Raw genomic sequence first — 22,550 nt, 5'->3', positions numbered from 1 at the left:
CAACATGATGACCTGCGACCATGACCATGGCCCTCACAGCCCAGTACTGGGCTGCTTTGTAGGATGCGCCACTGGCCCCAACCCAGCCTGCCTCTGGGAAGCCACCACCGTGCCATCTACGGGCTCCAGCCACATCAGGAAAATCCAGATGGCATGTGCCCTCAATTGGCACTTTAATTTTCTACCTGCAGCTGGCGGGCAGGTAGCTGTAACTCCCCAGAAGCTGCCTCCCTAGAAAGTAGTCGGAGGTGGGAACATGTCGATAAGGCCCGCCTTCAAACCCACCTCCGCCTCGGGATGAAAACTCAGCCCCAAATGGTTCAAATAAGGCAATGTAAGTGTGTTTATGGACCTGAAAACCACAAAGGTGCCACATTTGACAGCCAGATACAAATGGGATGGGCTGTCAATTTGATTTTACAGTTATTTTTGCTCAATGCAGGTGCAAACTTAAAACAGCTTGCTGCAGGATCTGTAATTTTTACAAATCAACTCTGGAAATAAAACAGGCTATATTGCACATAAGATAAATGTATGTGTAGATATCTAATGATATGTCTTCTGAGAACAAAAAAAATTAGCACTTAGGAATATCTGAAAGAATTTTAAGTTTTCTTGCTGAAAATTAATTCATAGTGGTTGAGGCATAAAACTCAACAATGAGCTACAACAGGTGGCATCATGGCTGATTGAGGCCATCCTTCCCAACATCCACATTCTAGCATTTGCAGCAAAGATTAAATAGTGACCAAAATAGCAATTCTGGCAGATTTACCTCTTCTAACCCCAGCTGAGATCAGCTAAATCACTGCAGCCATCAAGTCAATTGAACTGTGTGCTTTTGAAGGTTTTGCATGTTTCAGCATTCTCAGGTATGATAGTGTATGATATACAATTTTTGGAATTTGTCAGCTTGGTCACTTTTAACTTTGGACATGTTATTAAAGGAAATATACTCAGCTTGTCTTGATAATTGTATAGTACAAACTTTGGTAATAACAATCCAAGGGAACTGAAATCGAATGCCATCAGCAAGATGACAGAAGAAACTTTTTTATGCTAGGCTGGGGCCACAAAGCTCAAAAAAAGAGAATCTCCTTATTTAGTTTGATCTGGCTATCTCAAAACTGTATAGAAAGGAAAATGTAATGATCTATTCTCAGGAGAGGAGAAGCAATCATCAGGAAGAGACAACAAGAAGAAGAGGCTAATGACAAAGACAAACAAGAATCACAAAGCGTTCTCTTCCAGAACAAAATGGTTTGGTCAACCTGTGTTGTGAGCTGTTTTTAATTTGACAGTATTGTCTAAACCTGTTGCTTGTCTTTTGACAACTGAATAAAATGTTTAGGAAATTTGGTACCAGTTTCTGTGGTTACGTCTGCTCAAGGTTAGAAGTAGTAATAGGGTTGGTTCCCTGAACATAGCGACAATCAAAAATAATAATCCTACAATAAGTTTAAACAGTCAATGAACTTGTGTTTTTTGACTGTTCTTTCCAAGTAGTTATATTCTTTAAAAATACTTTGAGTCTGTGGAATTCCATCTGCTGCTCATGCTGGACTTGTAATCCTGAGATGTATTCTGAATCTCATGGTGTGACCTGACTGGTATAACAAATATTACCATAACACTTGCACAGCTACACCAAACTTCCATTATGTGCAATAAGCTATCCTGTCATTATCGACATTCTCTTAAACCACGAAATCCCCCTTTGCTGTATTCAAGCAACATGCTCACCTTCTTCCAGATCTACTCTTCTGTAACAAGGTAAAATTACATCCTCATGAAGCAATTTTGCATTTAAAATCATTCAAATGATGACTAGGACAGAATAAATATGCTAATGTTTTGTGGAAGTCTGTCAATAATTAATCTGAGAAGACCGATTCTTTATGTTGGGCTTTATATCCAATTAATCTCACATTACTTCAATGTAAAAGTTGCAACAAATATTCCAATGTGCTTTATAGACTTTTTTTTTAAAAATGTGGCATATAATGTTCACTCAGGGTTAGCATAGGTTTTACTTCCCTGTAATTTCTGAAAATAAATTAAAAGGAGGAGGGAACAATATTCCATACAATCTGACATATTTGGTACATCAGTACCTGTAATGCTTATCCCGACTGGAGAAAGATTAATCTTCCGGTGTATGAATTACCTCCTAGATTATAAGTAACTACATTTAGTAGCACCTTACGGACCAGAACTTAGTTTTAAACAGTACTGGGATATTCTCGTTATTCATTCACCCAGCTTTGTTATCTTGCTATATTGTGATGACAGTTCTTCAGCTTATTATAATCCAGTGGGATGAACCACCTGGAAAGTCACAATAAATAGCTCCACAAGTTATTTTATTCTACTTGTTGCTGACACATGGTTGAAATGAAAACATACGGATTTTGTCTGGTACCAGCAGAAATCAAAAACTTACTTGGATCAGTTTCCACCAGAACCTTCCATTCATCCATCTTGTGTAAGTCAATACAGTAAAGGTCATTTAAAGTAAATTGTCTGTCTCCCACTTCAAACATGCCACCATAGATGTAAAACACACCATTTTTAATAGCTGCCATGGCACTGGACCGGGGACATGGCTCAATGATGGGGCCAGTTTCAGACCCATCCTCCTCCTCCTCATCCTCACTTTCTGTGTCTGGTTTGGCCTCAGGGCTGTTTATGACCTGTTTTATAGTCATGACAGTACCATCTTCAGTAACAATTTCTTTCACTATTTCTGTTGAACTTTGGGATTCTTGCTTTTCAGTTTTCACTTCTGCTCCTTCTCCCTCTCTTCTTCCACGTCTTCGCTTTTTTTTCTCTCCTTTGTGTCCCTTTAACTTCCCAGTAAACCATCGATTCTTCACCATATCATAAATATGAATGTCATTAAAAAACTCTCCTTGGATGTCTTCTTCCTCCTCTTCATCATACACACCACCAAAAAGAATAGCACGATTGTTGGGGGCCACAGCCAGAGAGAATCCTGATCGTGGTGATGGCTTCACTCCTGTAGGGTTCATGCGAACCCAGACCCATTTGTCTGAGGAAAAACAAGTGATAAATACATTGAGGTTTTGAGATCATCAAAAGAATTCATATCAAATACTATTACATATGTCAGTTATAAAGGATAACTGTTTCATTTATCTAAGCCAAGCAAAACTGTCCAAAAATCCGAATGAAGATTTTTTTTTAATATCTCCAATATCCTGCCATTGCCCTTCTCTTGAAGATAGTGGGTTTCCATGAGCAACAGCATCAGAAAATGCACTGGCACTACACCCTTGTTGCTATTCTTTACGTGCAAACCTAAACAAGAAGCATCAGTAAACAAAATAAACTTGGGGTCATCCTGACCCTATCTGTCTTCACCACCCGCACCACCACCCCCCCATACAATTCCAACAGAGGTCAGTGGAATCAATTTCCCACCTCCCTGCCCTGGAAATGCTGTTGGCTGTGGGAACTGATGCCCTCTAAATTAAAGATCACAATCAAATCTAATACAGGACATGTTTTTTGTAATAAAATTTTGTTCTATTTAAGTATTCTGGTGTTTAATATATTGTTGAGTTAATGTACTAACACCATCGCTAAAATACTTGGGCAATACGGGAATTCTAACAATCACAGACAAACCAAAGACAATTTCTCACTTTGTTTAGATGGGGAGGAAGTTGTGAGTTACAGAGGCAAAATGATCAAGCAGTGTGTCATGCAGGCCTGCCAAGATTATTTCACATGAACATTAAAAATTAAAAGTGTGGCTGGAAAGAAAAGAAGGCCTATCACAAGAAAGCCCCTGACTGGAAAGACATTTGCATAGTAACAGACCGTACTTGGAACCGTCAAAGGGGCCACTCACTGCTCCAATTTAATCTACAATGGACTTTTGATTACCAGACATTGAAAGTGTTCCAGGTTAACTGCTAAAATGGCCGAATACACAAATGAACATGGTCAGACCAGTTTAGTCACATGACTAACTGACTGTTGGAGTTGTTTTTGAATTTGAGCTTGCCACAGAGTGATTTGAATTGAGAAAGCTGTTTGCTCCTGGGCTGAGAACATCTCTCTCCTGTCTGCTCCCATCTCTTTCTCACGGAACTGAAGACCCATTGAAGACATATGAACCCCAAGAGAGAAAAGTCTCCTACAGTGAATAAGGTTTAAGAAGAATACTGGGCCCCAACAAAAAGCAAGATTTACCTACAAAAGGACTACAGTGAGCTCGAAGCACAGTAACAAGAAACTCTTCTGATATTGCCTGAAACCTCTCCATTTTATTTTTCACCTGCTCTTTTCTGTCTCTATTTGCATCTGTGTATCACGTATGCATGCTAGCGTGGGGCACGACGTGTATCCGTAGGCATTAACCGAATTAGAGTTTAAGTTTAAGGTTTAATAAATTTCACTTTTCTTCTTTAAACCTAAGAAAACCTGGTGTGTTCACTTCTTTGCTTTATAATTGGAAAGTGGTGAACAAGGATTCACCAAGGGGGATTTCAAAACACTGTGTTTAAAAATTAAACCCTGTAACAATAAGACCAGGTGAAGACAGTAAAAGACCCCTCAACACCTTTCACAGCTGGTCGTAACAAGTGACAGGCATTTTATCCTACCCAACTGCTCTTTCTGAAACATGAGTTTTGTCATTTTTTTCCCTCAAATGCACATAAAACTGCTGTTTGCCATTAGTAAGCATGTTTTTATTTTAAATGGGCAAGACACATAAGCAGTCCACATGGTGAATCTAACTTAATTCAGTTCAACCAAGGCTCACTCTTCCAGAAACACTTCTTCCACACTGAAATTTTCAGATGATTGCAAAAGTATAAGTAACTTTATGAGTCAGTGATCTAATTCAGAATGCTTTGGTCGATTACAATTACGTATCTTTTCAGTGCAAATTTTGGCTCTTGACATGCAATGGTATATGTCCGTTAAAACTTTGAACTTAATGTGTATAAAAATTGCACACTAATTAGAATGGAAATCCTAGCAGATTCATGACTGAAGGTCAGAACACGTGGAGTTGGGGATAAGTAGCAGAGTGAATAGCAAGCTGCCTACAAAACAGAAAAGAGAGAGTAGGGGTTAAAGGTAGTTACTCAGATTGGCAAACGATGACAAGGATTGGTGCTTGGACCAGTGCTGTTCACTATTTACATGAATGATCTGGACTCGGAAGTAAAATTTGAAAATTTGCAGATGACACCAATGTATCAGGATGTAGTTAATACAGAAAATGATTGCAACAAAATACAGGAAAACATTAATAAGCTTGCAGAATTGATATATAACTGACAAATGTACTTCAATATTGGTAAGTGTGATGTAATACATTTGGTCAGCAGAATATGGCAAGAACATACACTTTTGAAAATAAGTGTCTAAATGGGGTAGAGGAACAGAGAGATCTTGGATACAGATACACAGATCACTAAAAGTAGCAATGTGAGTTAATAAGGTCATTAAAAAAAAGCAAACAAAGCTCTGGATTCATTTCTACGGGGATAGAATTGAAAGTAGAGAAGTTATATTAAACTTGTATAAAGCTTGGTTAGACTACACTTGGAGAACAATTCTAGTCTCCATATTAAAAGGAGGATATAAAGGCATTGACGAAGGTGCAAAAAGATTTACTAGAATGATACAAGAATTGAGAGGTTATATCTATAAAATCACTGAACAGGCTGTGGTTCCTTTCTCTTGAAAAGACAAGATTGAGGGGTGACCTGATAGAGATCTTAAAGATTATGAAAGGATTTGCTATGGTATGGAAGATGTTTCCATTTGTTGGCAAGACCAGAACTAGGGTCTATAAATATAAGATAATCACCAATAAATCTAATAGGGAATTCAGGAGAAATGTCTTTACCCAGAGAGTGCTTAGAATGTGAAACTCTTGACCACAAGGAGTTGAGGTGAACAGTATAGATGCAGTTAAGGGGAAGCTAGATAAGCACATGAGAAAGGAACAGAAAGATATTTTGATGGGGTTAGATGAAGGAGGCTGAAAGGAGGCTCACGTGGAGCCTTTTGGGCCAAATGGCCTGTTTCTGTGCTGTAATACTTTGTATTTCTGATCCGAGAACTATAAATTTTACAGTAAAGAAATTTTATTTAAAAAAAACAGTTAACAGTTGCTACATCAAGTTAACAGTTGCTATGATATGGCAAAAAACACATATCAGTCCCCATGTACATACCTGCACCTTCTTTCCCTTCATTTTTCAGGAGAAACATATCAGTGTATACAATGCCCTTTTCTACATCTTTCTTTACTCGCTGCACGAAGAAAAAAAACTCACAATGCAAATCATTTACAAACAAATATTCTAAAATGCCAAACTCGATTTAACTTTTTAAACATACAAGTATTTGCTGCTTTAAGGGGCAAAACATCCTTGCTCCAAACAGAAAAAGTGTACTCATTAGTTTGTTAATACTTTGACAAAGATAACTTTTTAACATCCTCACACATGTAACTGTGCCCCAAGATAAAAAAAATGTTTGTGAAAGTGGTTCATACTTTAAAATCAAAAGAAAATTAGAGTTTATTTGATCGAATGCTCTATTCCCAATCAGTTCACTAGCTCAGGTTCATGGATTACCTGCTATTTCAACTCTACTACTTCAGTTAGTTAAGCAATAGCAGTTCTTAGGCATGTTACGTGGAAACAAGTAACATCAGCCCTGTCTGTTTTGCCCCTGTTGAAGCAGGCTTCCACATGGGATGACTTCAGCAGCCGATGTGACTAAGTCTGTAGTAAAGATTGTCCTTCTTTAATACGGATGGGTATAATGTAACAAATACTGTGCAAGAGGAGAAAACGGTAGAATGTACTGACTTTATTTTTAATCTCTAATTTACATACCGATGCTGACTTCTAAAATGTGATAGCAACTATTAATAATGATCTTAAACTGCCAATTTCAGGAAAGTTAAACTGAGGAAATTGATCAAGTCTGCCTCAAGTTACTGTACAATCTGTTAGAATCCCTAAGATGAAAAGTGTGCCTTATGATAGTCATTCTGTAGTATTCTGGAACTGAAGAATACTGAGAATATTCACAATCCTCAAAAACCCTTAAATCATGAATTTTCCAATAAACTGAATTAGTATAATGTAATGGCTATAAAGTTATCAGAATTCTATGTAACCCATGACATTGACAACTACATTACGTTAACATTTTGGAATACTACCATTTCATAATGCAGTGTACCATTCCATTTCAATGAGATGTTTCTTTATTTGAACACTTTATCGTAAAACAATTCATCATCCTTTGCTTCGGCTCTCACTTCAGTTGTCAAAACGCTGACTGTAATCACAGATTCCGGCACAACTCCAATGCTGTTATGACATGAGTGAGCTAATGGAAATTCAGTTCTCCATTTCATTGATACGGGTATCCTGAATTAATTTTGTCCTTTGATTCTGATATCTGTTTCTTCCTGCACCATCCCCAATTAATTTTACAGCAACCAAATATGAAATTTAAAATACTGGTTGGCTAGTCACTAGCAGTCGGCGTCTCGCAAGCCACATGTTGCTCTTATGTGATTGAAATATAATCTTTACAACTGCTCATTGAATACTCATGTGAGAAAAACAAGTTAGCTATATTAGACACCCTTTCTTCAATTCCAACCTAGCTAAATTATATTATTAAATTTATCATGATATTTCAAAAGGTGACACCATATTTATTTGTTGACGGGGCTTGTATTGCACATTTAGCACAGGAAACAGGGATCAGCATTCTTACTGCCACAATGCAAACTTGTAGTGGAAAGGAAGCAGATGTCAGTATCTGCTCTACGGTTATAGAACAAGACACTACCTATACTATGTGACAGAGTGGAGGACGATAAGAGACAGGGGCTTAGAAATTCGTCAGCACCATTTTTGGACACAGTGCTAACAGCCCACGCTCAAATGGAGAGGTCTGAGGATTTTGGACCTTGGACCTCATTGTTAATCTGTTAATTAATTTATTTATTTAGAGATACAGCACTAAAACAGGCCCTTCGGCCCACCGAGTCTGTGCCGACCATCAACCACCCATTTGTACTAATCCTACATTAATCCCATTACCCTCTCACATCCCCACCTTCCCTCAATTCCCCTACCACCTACCTATACTAGGGACAATTTACAATGGCCAATTTACCTATCAACCCGCAGGTCTTTGGCATGTGGGAGGAAACCGGAGCACACGGAGGAAACCCATGCAGTCACAGGGAGAACTTGCAAACACAGGCAGTACCCAGAATCGAACCCGGGTCGCTGGAGCTGTGAGGTTGCGGTGCTAACCACTGCGCCACTGTATCAATTGTTTAATTATATGCAGGTGGAGGTTATTAATTGGGGTCTTACTTGAGTACTTATAAGTGGACACTTACTGGGACTGGGGGAAGGGTTTGGAGTGAGCAGCTACTTGTTTGTAATCCTTTTACTCTGTACAATAAATGTGAAACTGAGAAAAGATAGGCTCCAGCATTATCCTTCCATAACAGTTTTTTTGGGAATTTAACACTCATTATCATATTTAACACTCATTATCATGTAGAAGGTGCAACAGTAGGAGCCCACACTGGTTTGTGCGCCAATGTTTAGGTTGTGCAATAATTGGGTAAGATCGTGGGGGGTCTGGAGGAAGTACAGTTGGGCCTCGGAGTGCGGTTTGGTGGAATGCAGGATTGGAGGTCAGGAAAGAACATCCAGTTCTCCAGTATTATTGGCTAGGCCTTGGAGTGCGATTCGGGGGGGGTGGGGGGATGGGGAAGGGGTGTAGGGGTTTAAGAGATCAGGAAAGAACAGTGATCATGGTGGGGGGATGGGGTTTAGAGATTAGATTAGAGATACAGCACTGAAACAGGCCCTTCGGCCCACCGAGTCTGTGCCGACCATCAACCACCCATTTATACTAATCCTACACTAATCCCATATTCCTACCAAACATCCCCACCTGTCCCTATATTTCCCTACCACCTACCTATACTAGTGACAATTTATAATGGCCAATTTACCTACCAACCTGCAAGTCTTTTGGCTTGTGGGAGGAAACCGGAGCACCCGGAGAAAACCCACGCAGACACAGGGAGAACTTGCAAACTCCACACAGGCAGTACCCAGAATTGAACCCGGGTCCCTGGAGCTGTGAGGCTGTAGTGCTAACCACTGTGCCGCCCCACAGGGTTGCTAGGAGGTTGGGGTCAGGCTGGGTTGGGGGACCTGAAGGTTAGAATCAGAAGTGAGGTCAGAGATGTCAGGATCAGTATCAGCCATGATTAAGGCGAGTACTAACCTTTCTTTCATTCTGTTCTGCTTAGTGTTGGTTTTCCCAAAGGCAATCAACACTGATGCTGGAAAAATTGCAATAGGGAGCAGAAGCAGGCGTTAGGCCCCTTTTTTGCATATGTTAACTAACTGCTTCTGACATGGGTAAAGGATACCCTCGTTTTTCCCTTAGCAAAATGGCCTCCGGCATGACCCTCACCAGAAATGTGCATGTGTGACACATATGCCATTTTGAACACAAAATGGCACCCACAGCACCAAAATCCCAGGTGCTAGGGAGCCAAATTTCTAGACTAAGAACTCAGAGAATGGAGAACGAGAGCAGGGAAAGGGGGTAATTAGAAACAGAGGAATGGACAATGAATGAGAATGCCAAGCAGCAGGGTGATGGTGGTATGAGACACAGTTAAGAAAATAAGGGCTTGAGTGACTGCAGAGAAAAGGGGATAGTGAAGCACAGAAAGACAAAGGAAAATGACAGCATTGAAAAGAGGGCTGATGAGAGACAAGGAGAATGAAGGGGCTAGAGGGACAATAGGAGAGAACATGATGGGGAAAATGTGATTGAAAAGGAGAATACTAGAAAGAGGATATTGAGTGAGATAGAAGATGGGAAGGGAATGAAAGAACGAGAGAAAGAAAAATAAAGATTATCAGGTCCATCAAGTCAACAGGCAAACCTTACATGCTGTTCATGCAATCTTGAGAAATGCCGCCTCCTGGAATGCAAAAAAACATTTTGCAGCCAAATCAGGAAGAACTCTGGGAAGTTCCTCCCTGACTCCCTAAGGCAAGCTCCAGGAGGCTGGTTGCCCATGTTTGACCATAACTGCATCTAGCTAGCAACTTACAGCCTATAAATGGAGATGTTCTTTTTTCCTTTCAGGATTCATCAAGTTCTTGCTTAAAGGACAGACCATGGAAAGGATTTTGTTGGCCAAATAGGGGCGGGAACTGAGGCAGGCAGGTGGGGTGCCATAATTTCCCAAGGCTGGTCGTTGTGCTGGTGGTCAGTGCTTTTGCTGAGAAAGGAGGAAAGGGGGATGGCGGGATCTGTCAATCCGGCTGATTCAGAGCAATGCCCATTTAAGCCTGTTAACAAGCTTGTTGTCAGCTTGTTAAGGGCGAGTCTGCAATTCTTGTGGGAAGGCACAGGATCCACACTGGATCTGGAACAGTCCAAATAGAAGGAAGTGGCAACACAGCAGGAATCCTTTCATGGAGTGCCATTCAATGAAATGGGCTCATAAAAAGGTGACAGGGACTCTCATCCATTGCACATATTTGCCATCGGGTGAGCAGTTAGCAGAGAAAGTGGTCTGAGCGCACTCGATCAGTTGAGGGAGGCTGTGACCCTCGAGGGATCGTGGAGCCTTAGGAGGGGGGTCCAGTGAGCATGTGAGTGCAGCTGATGGCAAGTAAGGCAACAGCTGGGCGTGGGTTTAAAGTACTCGGAGATAGTTATGAGTAGCAATGAGGATCAACATCCTCAGGACCAGGTGCAGAGCTCTGGGCATGAATAGGGCAGAGGAGAGGAACAAGGGGCAGGAAGGCAATGAAGGCCATAACTTCAGCATTGAGTGTACCGCCGAAGAAGCAGATTCTTGGACTTGACAGAGAATCAGTGCCGCAGGAGACTGCACCCATCCAAGCAGATGGTAACTGAGATTTGTTCCCTCGTTGAGGAAGACCTCAGATCTCTCAGTACTGCTTGCTATGCCCTGCACGTAGCAGTTAAAGTCACTGTGGCCTTGAATATTTGCACCTCTGGCTCCTTCCAAGGATCTGCTGTGGACCTTGGTGGCGGCTTGCAAGTGGGAGCACACCATTCCATCTGGCAGGTTGCTGATGCTCTATTTGAGAAAGATGGACAGTACATACAATTTCCAACAGATGGGACCTCGCAGGCACAATGGGCAGTGGAATTCACCTCCATCATTGGATTCCTGCAGGTGCAGGGCATTGATAGTGTGCGGCCAACAAGGCACTGAATGAGCGGCCAGTGAGATTTGTCAACAGGAAGGGCTGCGACTCCCTAAACGTTCAGTTGGTATATGAGCACAACAAGTGCTTTATGCATGTGTGTGCTCATGATCCTGGCAGGTGCCACACTGTCTTCATCTTCTGGCAGTTCAGGGTGCTGCAGCTCTTCATGTCACCACTGAAACTCCCTAGACAGCTCCTAGAGGACAAGGATTATCCTTTGAAGAGATGGCTACTCGCACCTTTATGTGACCCCGAGATGAAGGCACAGAGGCGCTACAACCGAAGCCATCTGCTCAGAAGGACAATCACTGAGCAGGCCATTGGGCTTCTGAAGATGCGGTTTCAATACTTAGACCGGTTGGGTGGTGCCTTTCAGTACACTCCTGCAACTGTGTTGTGCATTGTGGTGGTCTGCTGTGCTCTCCATAACATAGCCCACCAGAGAGGTGAAGCACTGGATTGACAATTCATCGGAGGAGGATGAGGAAGATGCCAAGCAGAATGATGCCCATGCTGGGCTGGGAGTAGCCACGGCCACCTCAGGATGGTGTGAAACCCAGGGCATATTTGATCCAGGTATATTTCATGTGAGTGCTACTCATCCAGCAGGACTGCATACTCTGGCACTCACTTTGATATGCCTGTAAGAACACACCCATTAAACACACAACTTTGAATAGTTCGATTCTTACTAAAAATGCATGGTACACATCACTCCAGGGCCCATTCAAAGACCATTGCTTCCCTTCACCACTTTTTCCAGTTTTGCCATTAAAGAATGGAAGCTCACACATCTGGGATCATGGCTCAACATCTCCAATGTAATTAATAAATAACAATTTACACAATCCCAAATGGAAGTCACCCAAGTGAACTTCTTAGTGCAATGACTGAAGCAGAGACCTTCACTCTCAGCCACTTCCACGCGGTGCTCCCCTTTTGGCCTCAGATGAGGTGGAGGCAGCCTGCTCGCATGTGTCTGCTTGCAGCTGAGCTGTCAGGGACAGTCGTCCTCGCCTTGGAAATGCTAGTGTGAGCATTTCCAGAGGCTGCAGCACCAGCATCAATGCAGGGGCAGCCTCCGTCACAGGGCCCTGCTGTATAGATGGTCCCTGACTCAGAGGGGCCAAGGTCGCCGATGATGATGATGGTGCCATGAGGGGTGGAACCCTCCCCCTCATCAGTGATTGCCTGAGCCCTTTGATGGCGTTCTGGATTGCTGGAGGGGACCATCAGCTGGGCACAACTGCCATCCACTCCATGTATCTATGTGCCATCAGCACCACTGACCGGTCAAGAGGGTTGCATGCATGTCCATGCATTGTTCCTGCAACCATTCAGAGTACTGTGCATATGGCTCTCCATTAGATTGGCCACTCTCTCAATGGAGGAGCTCATGCGTTCATAGTCCTGAGCCATGGTGGTGCACATGAGCTGAATGGACTCCTCCATTCTGTGCCCGTGACTCCACACTGCCTCAGGGAACTCCGACATGTGGGCGCACATCTTACGCTGCTGGTCAAAGTAATGTCGCCTTGCTTGTGACTCCGGAAGCTGAGGATGGTTGTGTCTGTCCTCCATCCTCTAAGGGGGACTGCCCACAGATGCCTCTGCCTCTCACCTCCTGCTCACTAGTGACAAGCTCTTCACCCAGTGCCACCCTCTCCAACCATGCACAAGAAACCCACCGATGTACATATATATGAACATATGAATTAGGAACAGGAGGAGGCCACTCAGCCCCTCGAGCCTACTCTGCCATTCAATAAGATCATGGCTGATATGACTGTAACCTCAACTCCACATTCCCACCTACCCCCAATAACCATTCACCCCCTTGCTTATCAAAAATCTATCTTCCTTTGCCTTAAAGATATTCAAAGACTCTGCTTCCACCACCTTTTGAGGAAGAGAGTTCGAAAAACTCACGACCCTCTAAGAGAAAAAATTTCTCCTCATCTCAGTCTGAAATGGGAGATCCCTAGTTCTAGATTCTCCCACAAGAGGAAACATCCTTTCCACATCCACCCTGTTAAGACCCCTCAGAATCTTATCTATTTCAATCAAGTCGCCTCTTACTTTCCTAAACTAAGCTGATGGAGGGTGTGCTTAAATAATGTGGGTACTAGGTCTGTAGCTTCCATGTCATCTGAGGACCCCAGTGATGCTGCAGTGGCACTGGCATGCTCCCTCTCCACGACTGGCCTGTGGGAGACATAAGAATGCCTCGGCAGAGCTGAAGCTTCCCAACACAGCTGAAGTTTGGACATGCTGTCCAAGGAGTACACTCCATCCCCTTCAACTACAGAATTCAATATCTTTTCGCCCTCTCCTACAAATATTCCCATCTCTCTATTTCCTACTTCACCATGTGGTGTCATCTTCACAATGTCAATGTCACAGCCAGGATGGTGAGCTGGGGCACTCCTCCTCCTGTGCACGTCTTCTCCCTCACGTTTTGTGCCCTCATCTCCTGCAAGGGCAAAAGAGAGACAGATAAGGCAATGCTGGCCTCTTCACCAATTTCAGCAGCTCATTGGGGGCGGCACAGTGGCTAGCATCGCAGCCTCACAGCTCCAACGACCCGGGTTCGGTTCTGGGTACTGCCTGTGCGGAGTTTGCAAGTTCTCCCTGTGACCACGTGGGTTTCCTCCGTGTGCTCCGGTTTCCTCCCACATGCCAAAGACTTGCGGGTTGATAGGTAAATTGGCCATTGTAAAAATTGTCCCTAGTGTAGGTAGGTGGTAGGAGAATTGAGGGAAGGTGGGGATATGAGAGGGAAAATGGGATTAATGTAGGATTGGTATAAATGGATGGTTGATGGTCGGCGCGGACTCATTGGGCCAAAGGGTCTGTTTCGGTGCTGTATCTCTCGATGACTCTATTTAATTAAGTCGCTACATTTATCATTGCTGTTAGCAACTCAATATCACTACGGCATTGAGTCTTGCTGATGGCTCAGAAATTACCCTGGGCACAAATTTCTCCCATGTTCAGGAGCACCATCTGCCCTCAGGCTGGTTGTTTTCTGGTGGTTGCAGACGTGGGGGCCTGTCATCTGGATGTCATGTTGCACTCATCTTGTCAGAACAAAGAAGGTCATTAATCCTCTCACGACACTGCACCTGGTCCTCCTCAGGACACTGCGGCTGCTCACATGCTCTGCCACCTCCAGCTAGGCTTGCTTGATTTCGGCAGGTGGTCTTCTCTAGCCATCCTCCAGGAACAAGACCTCGCCTTTCTTGCACTGACTCCATCATGACTTCAAGGGCAGCATCACTAAACCTTGAGGCAGCCCTGCCACTGGTGCCTGCCCTCTGCTACTGCTCCTCCTCACTGTGTCTGTCATAGCGTTGCAAGACGGCAGCCACAGTAATGGCAGCCATCAACCCAATAAATCCGGCCCGCAATTTCAGCCTCCCACCTCCTTCCCGTGCCCGCCGCTGCTAATTGGCTGCCAAACCCGAATAGGCCAATTTTTGGGAAAATCGCAACCTGCGACTGCTTCCCCCTCAAAGCGGGGTCAGTACCCACAAATGCTGCTGACATCGGAGTCCCGATCCCAAATGGAAAATCCTGCCCCATATCGCTGCAGTTTGTTCCAGAAGGTGATGATGCTCCAAAATAAATAGTTCCTGGCATCCAACCTAATTCCTTACTCGTCAATATTTATAGGCATGACCTCTCTACCATCCCTATCAATTTCAAATAATGAATCCAACCAGGGGAGGAGACCGGGAGGTGGCTCGTGGTGGCCGGCAGCAGTCTGCAATTTTAATGTGGAATCAGAAGGAGCACTCCTGCTCCTCCTGGTGCCACATTCAGGCAAGTAAAAAATATTGTACTTACCGTTTTACTGGCAGCCTCCTGCGGTCTTTAAGGTCTGCGACCTTTAAGGTCTGCTGGTTTGGCCGCTTTTTGTCTGAGCAAACTGACCGGGCATGCTGTAGTCAGTTGGGAACCAATTTCATAATGGGGCCTGAAGTAGGATATAGGCCTCCAATTTGTATACACAGTGGGTCAACAAAATTTTCAGGTGGGTGTCCTGAGCAACTACAGGCTTGTGGCACATACCCATTTGGAGAATCTTACACGAGAAAGAGGGGGGTTGATGGGAGGTGCAGAGATGGGATGGGAGAGAGAGGTTTGAATAATTAGCATTGCATCTCTGGGAGGGCCACTAGAGTGGTGTGCACAGCTGACAATATCTAGTTTGGAGCAAAGAGAAGATATAGGCCCATTCAGAAGGGACTCATACCCGGGACAAAATATTAGAGTAGATTGACAGGGAATCTGCACAAGTGGGCAAAAAGAACCAAGAGGGACATGTTGAGGTAATGTAAACTAAGGGGGAGGGAAATATTACACAACCTTGGTGTCACTTTTGACCCCGAGATGAGTTTCCAACCTCATATTCGTGCCATCATGAAGACCAACTATTTCCACCCCTGTAACATCACCCGATTTTGCCCCTGTCTCAGCTCATCTGCTGCTGAAACCCTCATTCACACCTTTGTTACCTCAAGACTTGACTATTCCAATGCATTCCTGGCTGGTCTCCCACATTCTACCCTCCGCAAGCTTGAACTCACCCAAAGACTCTACTGCCTGTGTCTCAACTCACACTAAGTCCCGCTCCCCTATCACCCCTGTGCTCGCTGACCTATACTGGCTCCCAGTCAAGCGACATCTTGATTTTAAAATTCTCATCCTTGTTTTCAAATCCCTCGCCCCTCCCTATCTCTGTAATCCCCTCCAGCCGCACAACCCTCCAAGATATCTGTGCTCCTCTAATTCTGGTCTCTTGTGCATCCCTGATTTTAATCACTCCACCATTGCTAGCTGTGCCAGTTACCAAGGCCCAAAGCTCTGGAATACCCTCCCTACACCTCTCCACTCCGCTTTCCTCCCTGAAGACACTCCTTAAAACCTACCTCTTTGACCAAGCTTTTGGTCATCCAACCCAATATCTTCTTTTGTGGCTCAGTGTCATACTTTGTTTTATAACGCTCCTGTGAAATGCCTTGGGACGTTTAATTACATAAAAATGCTATATAAATGTAAGTTGTTGTTATTACTGACTGAAATGAGAAGCGAGCGAGACAGTGCCATACCAGTATTTATAAAAAGAAAATTTAGGCAGCATGCCCATTTTCAAAGGGAACTAATGGGAGGAAACTTCACATCTTTGAAAATAATCACGAGATGGGACCATTTCCGGGGGTTGACCTGGTACTTGCTGGCAGCGTGTCCGCCGGCGTGATCATCCAGGAGGCAATCTCCTAATTGACCGCCTCCGCTGTCCAATTAAGGACAGCAGGTGGGTTCCTGAGGCTGCAGGCCTAGTCAGAGAGCCTGGAGCCTTGGAAGGATAACAGCCCACCAGCCTAGGTAGGCACTGCCACTGTAGGAAGGGGACTGCGATAGCGCCTTCATCTTGAGACGCCCTCTGAAGATGTCTTAATTTCGTTTGCATAAACTGTAGACACAGCTGCCAGACCACTATTGTAGAGGGAAACCCCTCCAAATGATGGACTGCAGTCGCAGAGGTGGCCCACTGATCCATGCAGCTCCGGTGGGGCGGAGGGGGGGTGGGGGTGGAGACCTCATGGCCCCTGCGGCCAGTCGCCCACAAGACTCCTCCAGGCACCTATTGGGCTTTGGCCTAAGTAGGGGGCCCGTCCGTTGCCAGGAATATCCTGGCAGCAACCCAATCTGCCCAAGGTTGGGCACTTAAATATGCAGATTACCTACCTACCACAGCTGTACGGGTAGCCCTTGCCACATCCATCTCGCCTCCAGCAGGATCGGCTGAAAGCGGGAATCTGTCGGCCCACTGACTTGATGCCCTCCCATCCTACCTCCCTGCCCGTCCTGCCTTCAAGCCTGCCTCTGCAGGACTGGTAAGATTCTGCCCAAGGGGCTGGATTTTATGGCCCCCCACCCCCACACTAGGGGGCCCATAAAGTTGCGACGGTGGGGGCGGAGGGCCCATTGCCGCCCCGTCACCAAGCGTTTTTCCCGAGAGTGGGATAGGCCGACAATGGCCTTCCTGCCCAGAGGCCATTTGAGGCCTTTAAGTGGCCTATTAAGGGCCTCTTCCCACCGCCGATGGGATCTTACCAGCGGCGCAATCTGTGACCCACAGCGGGAACCACCGATCTTCCCAGGAACCCCTCCCCCTGGACTGAATAACCACCATCCCGCTCCTCCTCTCTGGGGCCTTCCGGACGGCCCTGATGACCAGGCCTCACTTATCTGAGGTCTGGGGTTCCAACACTGGACTTGGGTCCAAGGCCTCTGCAGTATATTCTACAGCAGAATATAGATAGATTGGAGAGTTGGGCAGAGAAATGGCAGATGGAGTTCAATCAGGGCAAATGCGAGGTGATGCATTTTGGAAGATCCAATTCAAGAGTGAACTATACAGTAAATGGAAAAGTCCTGGGGAAAATTGATGTCCAGAGAGATTTGGGTGTTCAGGTCCACTGTTCCCTGAAGGTGGCAACGCAGGTAAATAGAGTGGTCAAGAAGGCATACGGCATGCTTTCCTTCATCGGACGGGGCATTGAGTACAAGAGTTGGCAGGTCATGTTACAGTTGTATAGGACTTTGGTTCGGCCACATTTGGAATACTGCGTACAGTTCTGGTCGCCACATTATCAAAAGGATGTGGATGCTTTGGAGAGGGTGCAGAGGAGGTTCACCAGGATGTTGCCTGGTATGGAGGGCGCTAGCTATGAAGAGAGGTTGAGCAGATTAGGATTATTTTCATTAGAAAGACGGAGGTTGAGGGGGGACCTGATTGAGGTGTACAAAATCATGAGAGGTATAGACAGGGTGGATAGCAAGAGGCTTTTTCCCAGAGTGGGGGTTTCAATTACTAGAGGACACGAGTTCAAAGTGAAAGGGGAAAAGTTTAGGGGGGATATGCGTGGAAAGTTCTTTACGCAGAGGGTGGTGGACACCTGGAACGCATTGCCAGCGGAGGTGGTAGATGCGGGCACGATGGAGTCTTTTAAGATGTATCTAGACAGATACATGAATGGGCAGGAAGAAAAGAGATACAGAACCTTAGAAAATAGGCGGCATGTTTAGAGAGAGGATCTGGATCGGCGCAGGCTTGGAGGGCCGAAGGGCCTGTTCCTGTGCTGTAATTATCTTTGTTCTTTGTTCTTAGTACTGGCCAATCAGAGGGCCGGGCAGCTCTTGGAAGCTGAATCCCCATCTTTAAAGGGACGGGGAACCCGGCTCGTGAAACTTAGGTGTAAAAAGACCGGAAGACTGCTCTGGGACGGGCGTGAAAAGGCCGAGGTGGTGATCCCCCCTGCCTTTTTGGCCCAGTGCCGGGAGACATGTACTCCACAAAATCCACCCCATATTGTCTGACAACAGCAATTCGCTTATAGGGATAAATACAAAGTAATTAAAGCTTCAGAAACCTGTCAGAGAAAGTAGTTTACACAGTGTCTCTATTACAACACAAGTTATAAACCTTTGCACTACTTCAAAGACTACAGTATCTCCAAGAGTGTTATGGCAATTAACTAATGTATTAAGCTGATAATTCAATGTTTGCAACTATACAGATGATACTGAGCATTAGGTGTTTGATACATCAATTTACTATTTATGGAGAGAATGATTATAAATGCACAATAAGGTGCGCATCAAGCCCATTTTAAGATCAGAGCAAATCAATGTTCAGATGTTTTTAAATTAAGTATGTAATCAGTTAACTTTACACAAGGGAACAATAACAAATCATAAATTCCAGCTGTGTTTTGCAGCCAAAGCAGAAAGGAAAAGCAGTATTAAGGGGATTTAATTTTTTAAAAGTACATGTCAATGGCACAGTAAAATAAATAACCTGCCTGCTTTACTCTGCTAAGGCCTCAAGTTTAAATGCTAGAGGTCAACTATACAGCTCTAAAGTGCTCCGAATTCACAAAAAGTAAAAGGTGTGATGATTATGAGTCTTCTTGCAATAGGCAGTAGGAAACATCTGGTAAGGTACTGCCTGGTTGGTAACTTTCCAAAAGGAGTAAGAAGTGGTTAGGAAGAGTCCTCCATCATGTACAAACCTGTCAAGCATGGCACAGTGCCACTCACTCCCACAGGTTCATACCTATGATGGAAATGTGTAATTAAAACCCATTCCAGTAAAACAAAATTAAGAAGTGTGCCAACTTGAAACACAGCAATTCTTACCAATGTCACTTTGCTCCAATAAATAAATCATGTGACTGACAGTTCCCAATTTGGTACAAGTCAAAGACTTGCAGGTGATAGGTAAATTGACCATTGTAAATTGCCCCTAGTGTAGGTAGGTGGTAGGGAATATGGGATTACTGTAGGGTTAGTATAAATGGGTGGTTCTTGGTCGGCACAGACTCGGTGGGCCGAAGGGCCTGTTTCAGTGCTGTATCTCCAAATAAAATTTTTTAAAAAGTCTTTTGCTAGTGTAATAATAGGGATGATATGCTAGAAGTATCATATGAGGCCATATGGGTTAAACCGAAGAACAAAAAAGGGGCAATTACACTTCTGGGAGTGTACTATAGACCTCCAGTCAGTGGGAGATAGAACAGCAAAAATGCAGGCAAAATTATTAGTAGTACAAAACCAATAGGGCAGTAATAGTTGCAGATTTCAACGACCCTAATATAAATTAGGACAGAATCAGCATAAAAGGTACACAGGATGCAGGAATCTTAACACATTTAGAAGAACATTTTTTAGCCAGAACCTAGCAAGCCCAACAAGAGAAAGGGCACAAAAACAAGAAATGCTGGAATCACTCAGCAGGTCTGGCAGCATCTGTGGAAAGAGAAGCAGGGTTAACGTTTCGGGTCAGTGACCCTTCTTCGGAAGAGAAAGGGCAGTTCTGGACTTAGATTTAGGGAATGAAGATGGGGAGACAGAAGGGGTCTCAGTGGGAGAGCGTGTTGGTGGAAGTGATCAGAATTCAGTTAGATTTAGCATAGTTACGGAAAAGGACAAAAATAGATCAGGAATAAAAATTTACAAAGCCGAGATGTGATTTAGCTAAAGTGGACTGAAAACAGCTACTTGAAGTTAAATTTGTGTTAGAGCAGTGGGAGGCATTCAAAGAAGACATAGTGAGGGTTCAGAACAACATGTTCCCACAATGAAAAAGGGTGGAACTCCCAAATCTAGAGCCCCTTAGATGTCAAGGAGTATACAGGGTAGAATAAGGGAATAAAGGAAAACTTATGCCATGTACTGAGAGCTCAATACTACAGAAGGCCTGGGGAGATACAGGAAGTGCAGAGGTGAAATTCAGAAGAAAATCAGGAAAGCAAAGACAGGGCAGGGAAAAAATATTGGCAAGTAAAATCAAGGAAAACCCAAAGATGTTTATAAATATTTAAAGAGCAAGAGGATAATTCAAGAAAGAGTAGGGCCTATTAGAGACCTATAAGAGGGAACCTGTGTGTAGTGGCAGAAGACGTGGGTGTCACACTCATGCAAGAAGAAATTATGAACTATATAATGAATTTATGAAACAAACTCAAACAGAATTGAGGCGCGCCAAAGTGGCCCATATTCAAACTGACCTATCAGGAGAAAGGATTGTGGGATGCTTTCTGGAACTCTCGGAGTGGAATCAGTGTTGGTTAATTCAGTTATTAGTTCAAAATTGAGGATTCCATCTATTCCAGCGAAGAGGAAGGACCCTGCCCAAAATCACCATCTTTAAACTACATGTAGGCAGAGGCTGGAGTTTAGTTTTGAAATCGTACCAGGACTTCGTCCTGGACCTTTGGCTGGAATGTAGCAAGAGCAGTCTGCAACCATATATCTGTCTTCCTGAACCTCCCAAGTCTTTCTTCAGTGAACAAGGGAAAAGATTACAGGCCTGCACCATGTCAAGTCTTCACCCCGGGGAAAAGCAAGTTTAATAGAGAACTCATTACAAATCATCAGACCTAACGCATGTCATCTTTGTAATCTCTATCCTTTCTTGACTGTGTATCTGTATGAGTGGGTATTGTTGCATTTATTTCAGGTGTTGTATAATAAACATTTATCTTTTTTTAAAACTTACAAGAAAACCTGTCATTTGTCTGTTCTTGATAATTAAAACGCTCAGGGGCTATAAAAAAAACACCTTTTTAAAAAAATAAAAATGCTGTCTTTGGTCAGTTGAGAGGAGAAAAAGGGGGAATTATCCCTATCATCTCCCACCTGTTCGTAATATGGACATGGTACTTAATGAATACTTTGTGTCTGTCTTCACAAGAGAGACAATGCAGACATTGTAGTTAAGGAGCAGAAGGGTAAAATATTGGATGGGATATATAGATAGAGGAAATATTATGGGTTTAGCATTTTTGAAAGTAGATAAATCGCCAATGCCAGATGAAATTTATTCCAGACTGTTAAGAGAAGCAAGGGAGAAGATAGCTGAGGTTCTGACCATCATTTTGCAATCCTCGCTGGCTACGGGTGTGGTGCCGAAGGACTGCTGATATTGTACCCTCGTTTCAAAATGGAGCAAGGTATAGATAGAGGAATTACAGGCCAGTCAACCTAACCTTGGTTCTGGGCAAATTATTGGAAAAAAATTCTGAGCATCAGTATTAATCAGTTCAAAACTCAAAGATTAACAAAGGACAGTCAGCATGGATTTGTTAAGGGAAGGTCGTGTCAGACTAACATCATCGAATTTTTGAAGAAATAACAAGGAGGGTTGATAAGGATAGCATGTTTGATGTAATCTACATGGATTTTAGCAAGGCTTTTGACAAGGTCCCACAGGTAGACTGGTCAGAAAAGTAAAAGCCCTGGGATCCAAGGCAAAATGGCAAGTTGGATTAAAATTGGCTCAGTGGCAGAAAGCAAAGGGTAATGGTCGACAAGCGTTTTTGTGACTGGAAGGCTGTTTCTAGTGGGTTCTGCAGAGCTCAGTACTAGGACCCTTGCTTTTTGTGGTATATCAATGATTTAGACTTAAACGTAGGGAACATGATTATGAAGTTTGCAGACAAAACAATAACTGGCCGTTGTGGTTGTTAATGAAGAAAGCTGTAAACTACAGGACGATATCAATGGACTGGTCAGGTGGGCAGAAAAGTGGCAGATGGAATTCAATGCGCAGAAGTGTGAGGTATGCATTTGGGAGGACAAACAAGGCAAGGGAGTACACAATAAATGGCAGAATACTGAGAACTATACAGAAGCAGAGAGACCTTGAATTGCATGTCTACAGAT

At 43.8% G+C, this 22,550-nt stretch overlaps 1 protein-coding gene across 1 annotated transcript in view; it reads right to left on the bottom strand.

The window, feature by feature from the left end:
- The window catches only part of klhdc4 (kelch domain containing 4), a 106,347-nt gene that overhangs the window by 5,514 nt on the left and 78,283 nt on the right, over positions 1-22,550 (bottom strand). Inside the window, exons 8-9 of the mRNA XM_068049892.1 lie at positions 6,225-6,303; positions 2,444-3,052 (exon numbers count right to left, since the gene is read on the bottom strand). Of these exons, the coding sequence (XP_067905993.1) occupies positions 2,444-3,052; positions 6,225-6,303 (688 nt within the window). The remainder of the gene's footprint in view (positions 1-2,443; positions 3,053-6,224; positions 6,304-22,550) is intronic.

The sequence above is a fragment of the Heterodontus francisci genome, chromosome 17 (genome assembly GCF_036365525.1).
Source record: "Heterodontus francisci isolate sHetFra1 chromosome 17, sHetFra1.hap1, whole genome shotgun sequence".
Classification (NCBI taxonomy): Eukaryota; Metazoa; Chordata; class Chondrichthyes; order Heterodontiformes; family Heterodontidae; genus Heterodontus; species Heterodontus francisci.
Note: the sequence above shows the minus strand (reverse complement) of the source record. Positions and strands in the feature narration are given on the sequence as shown.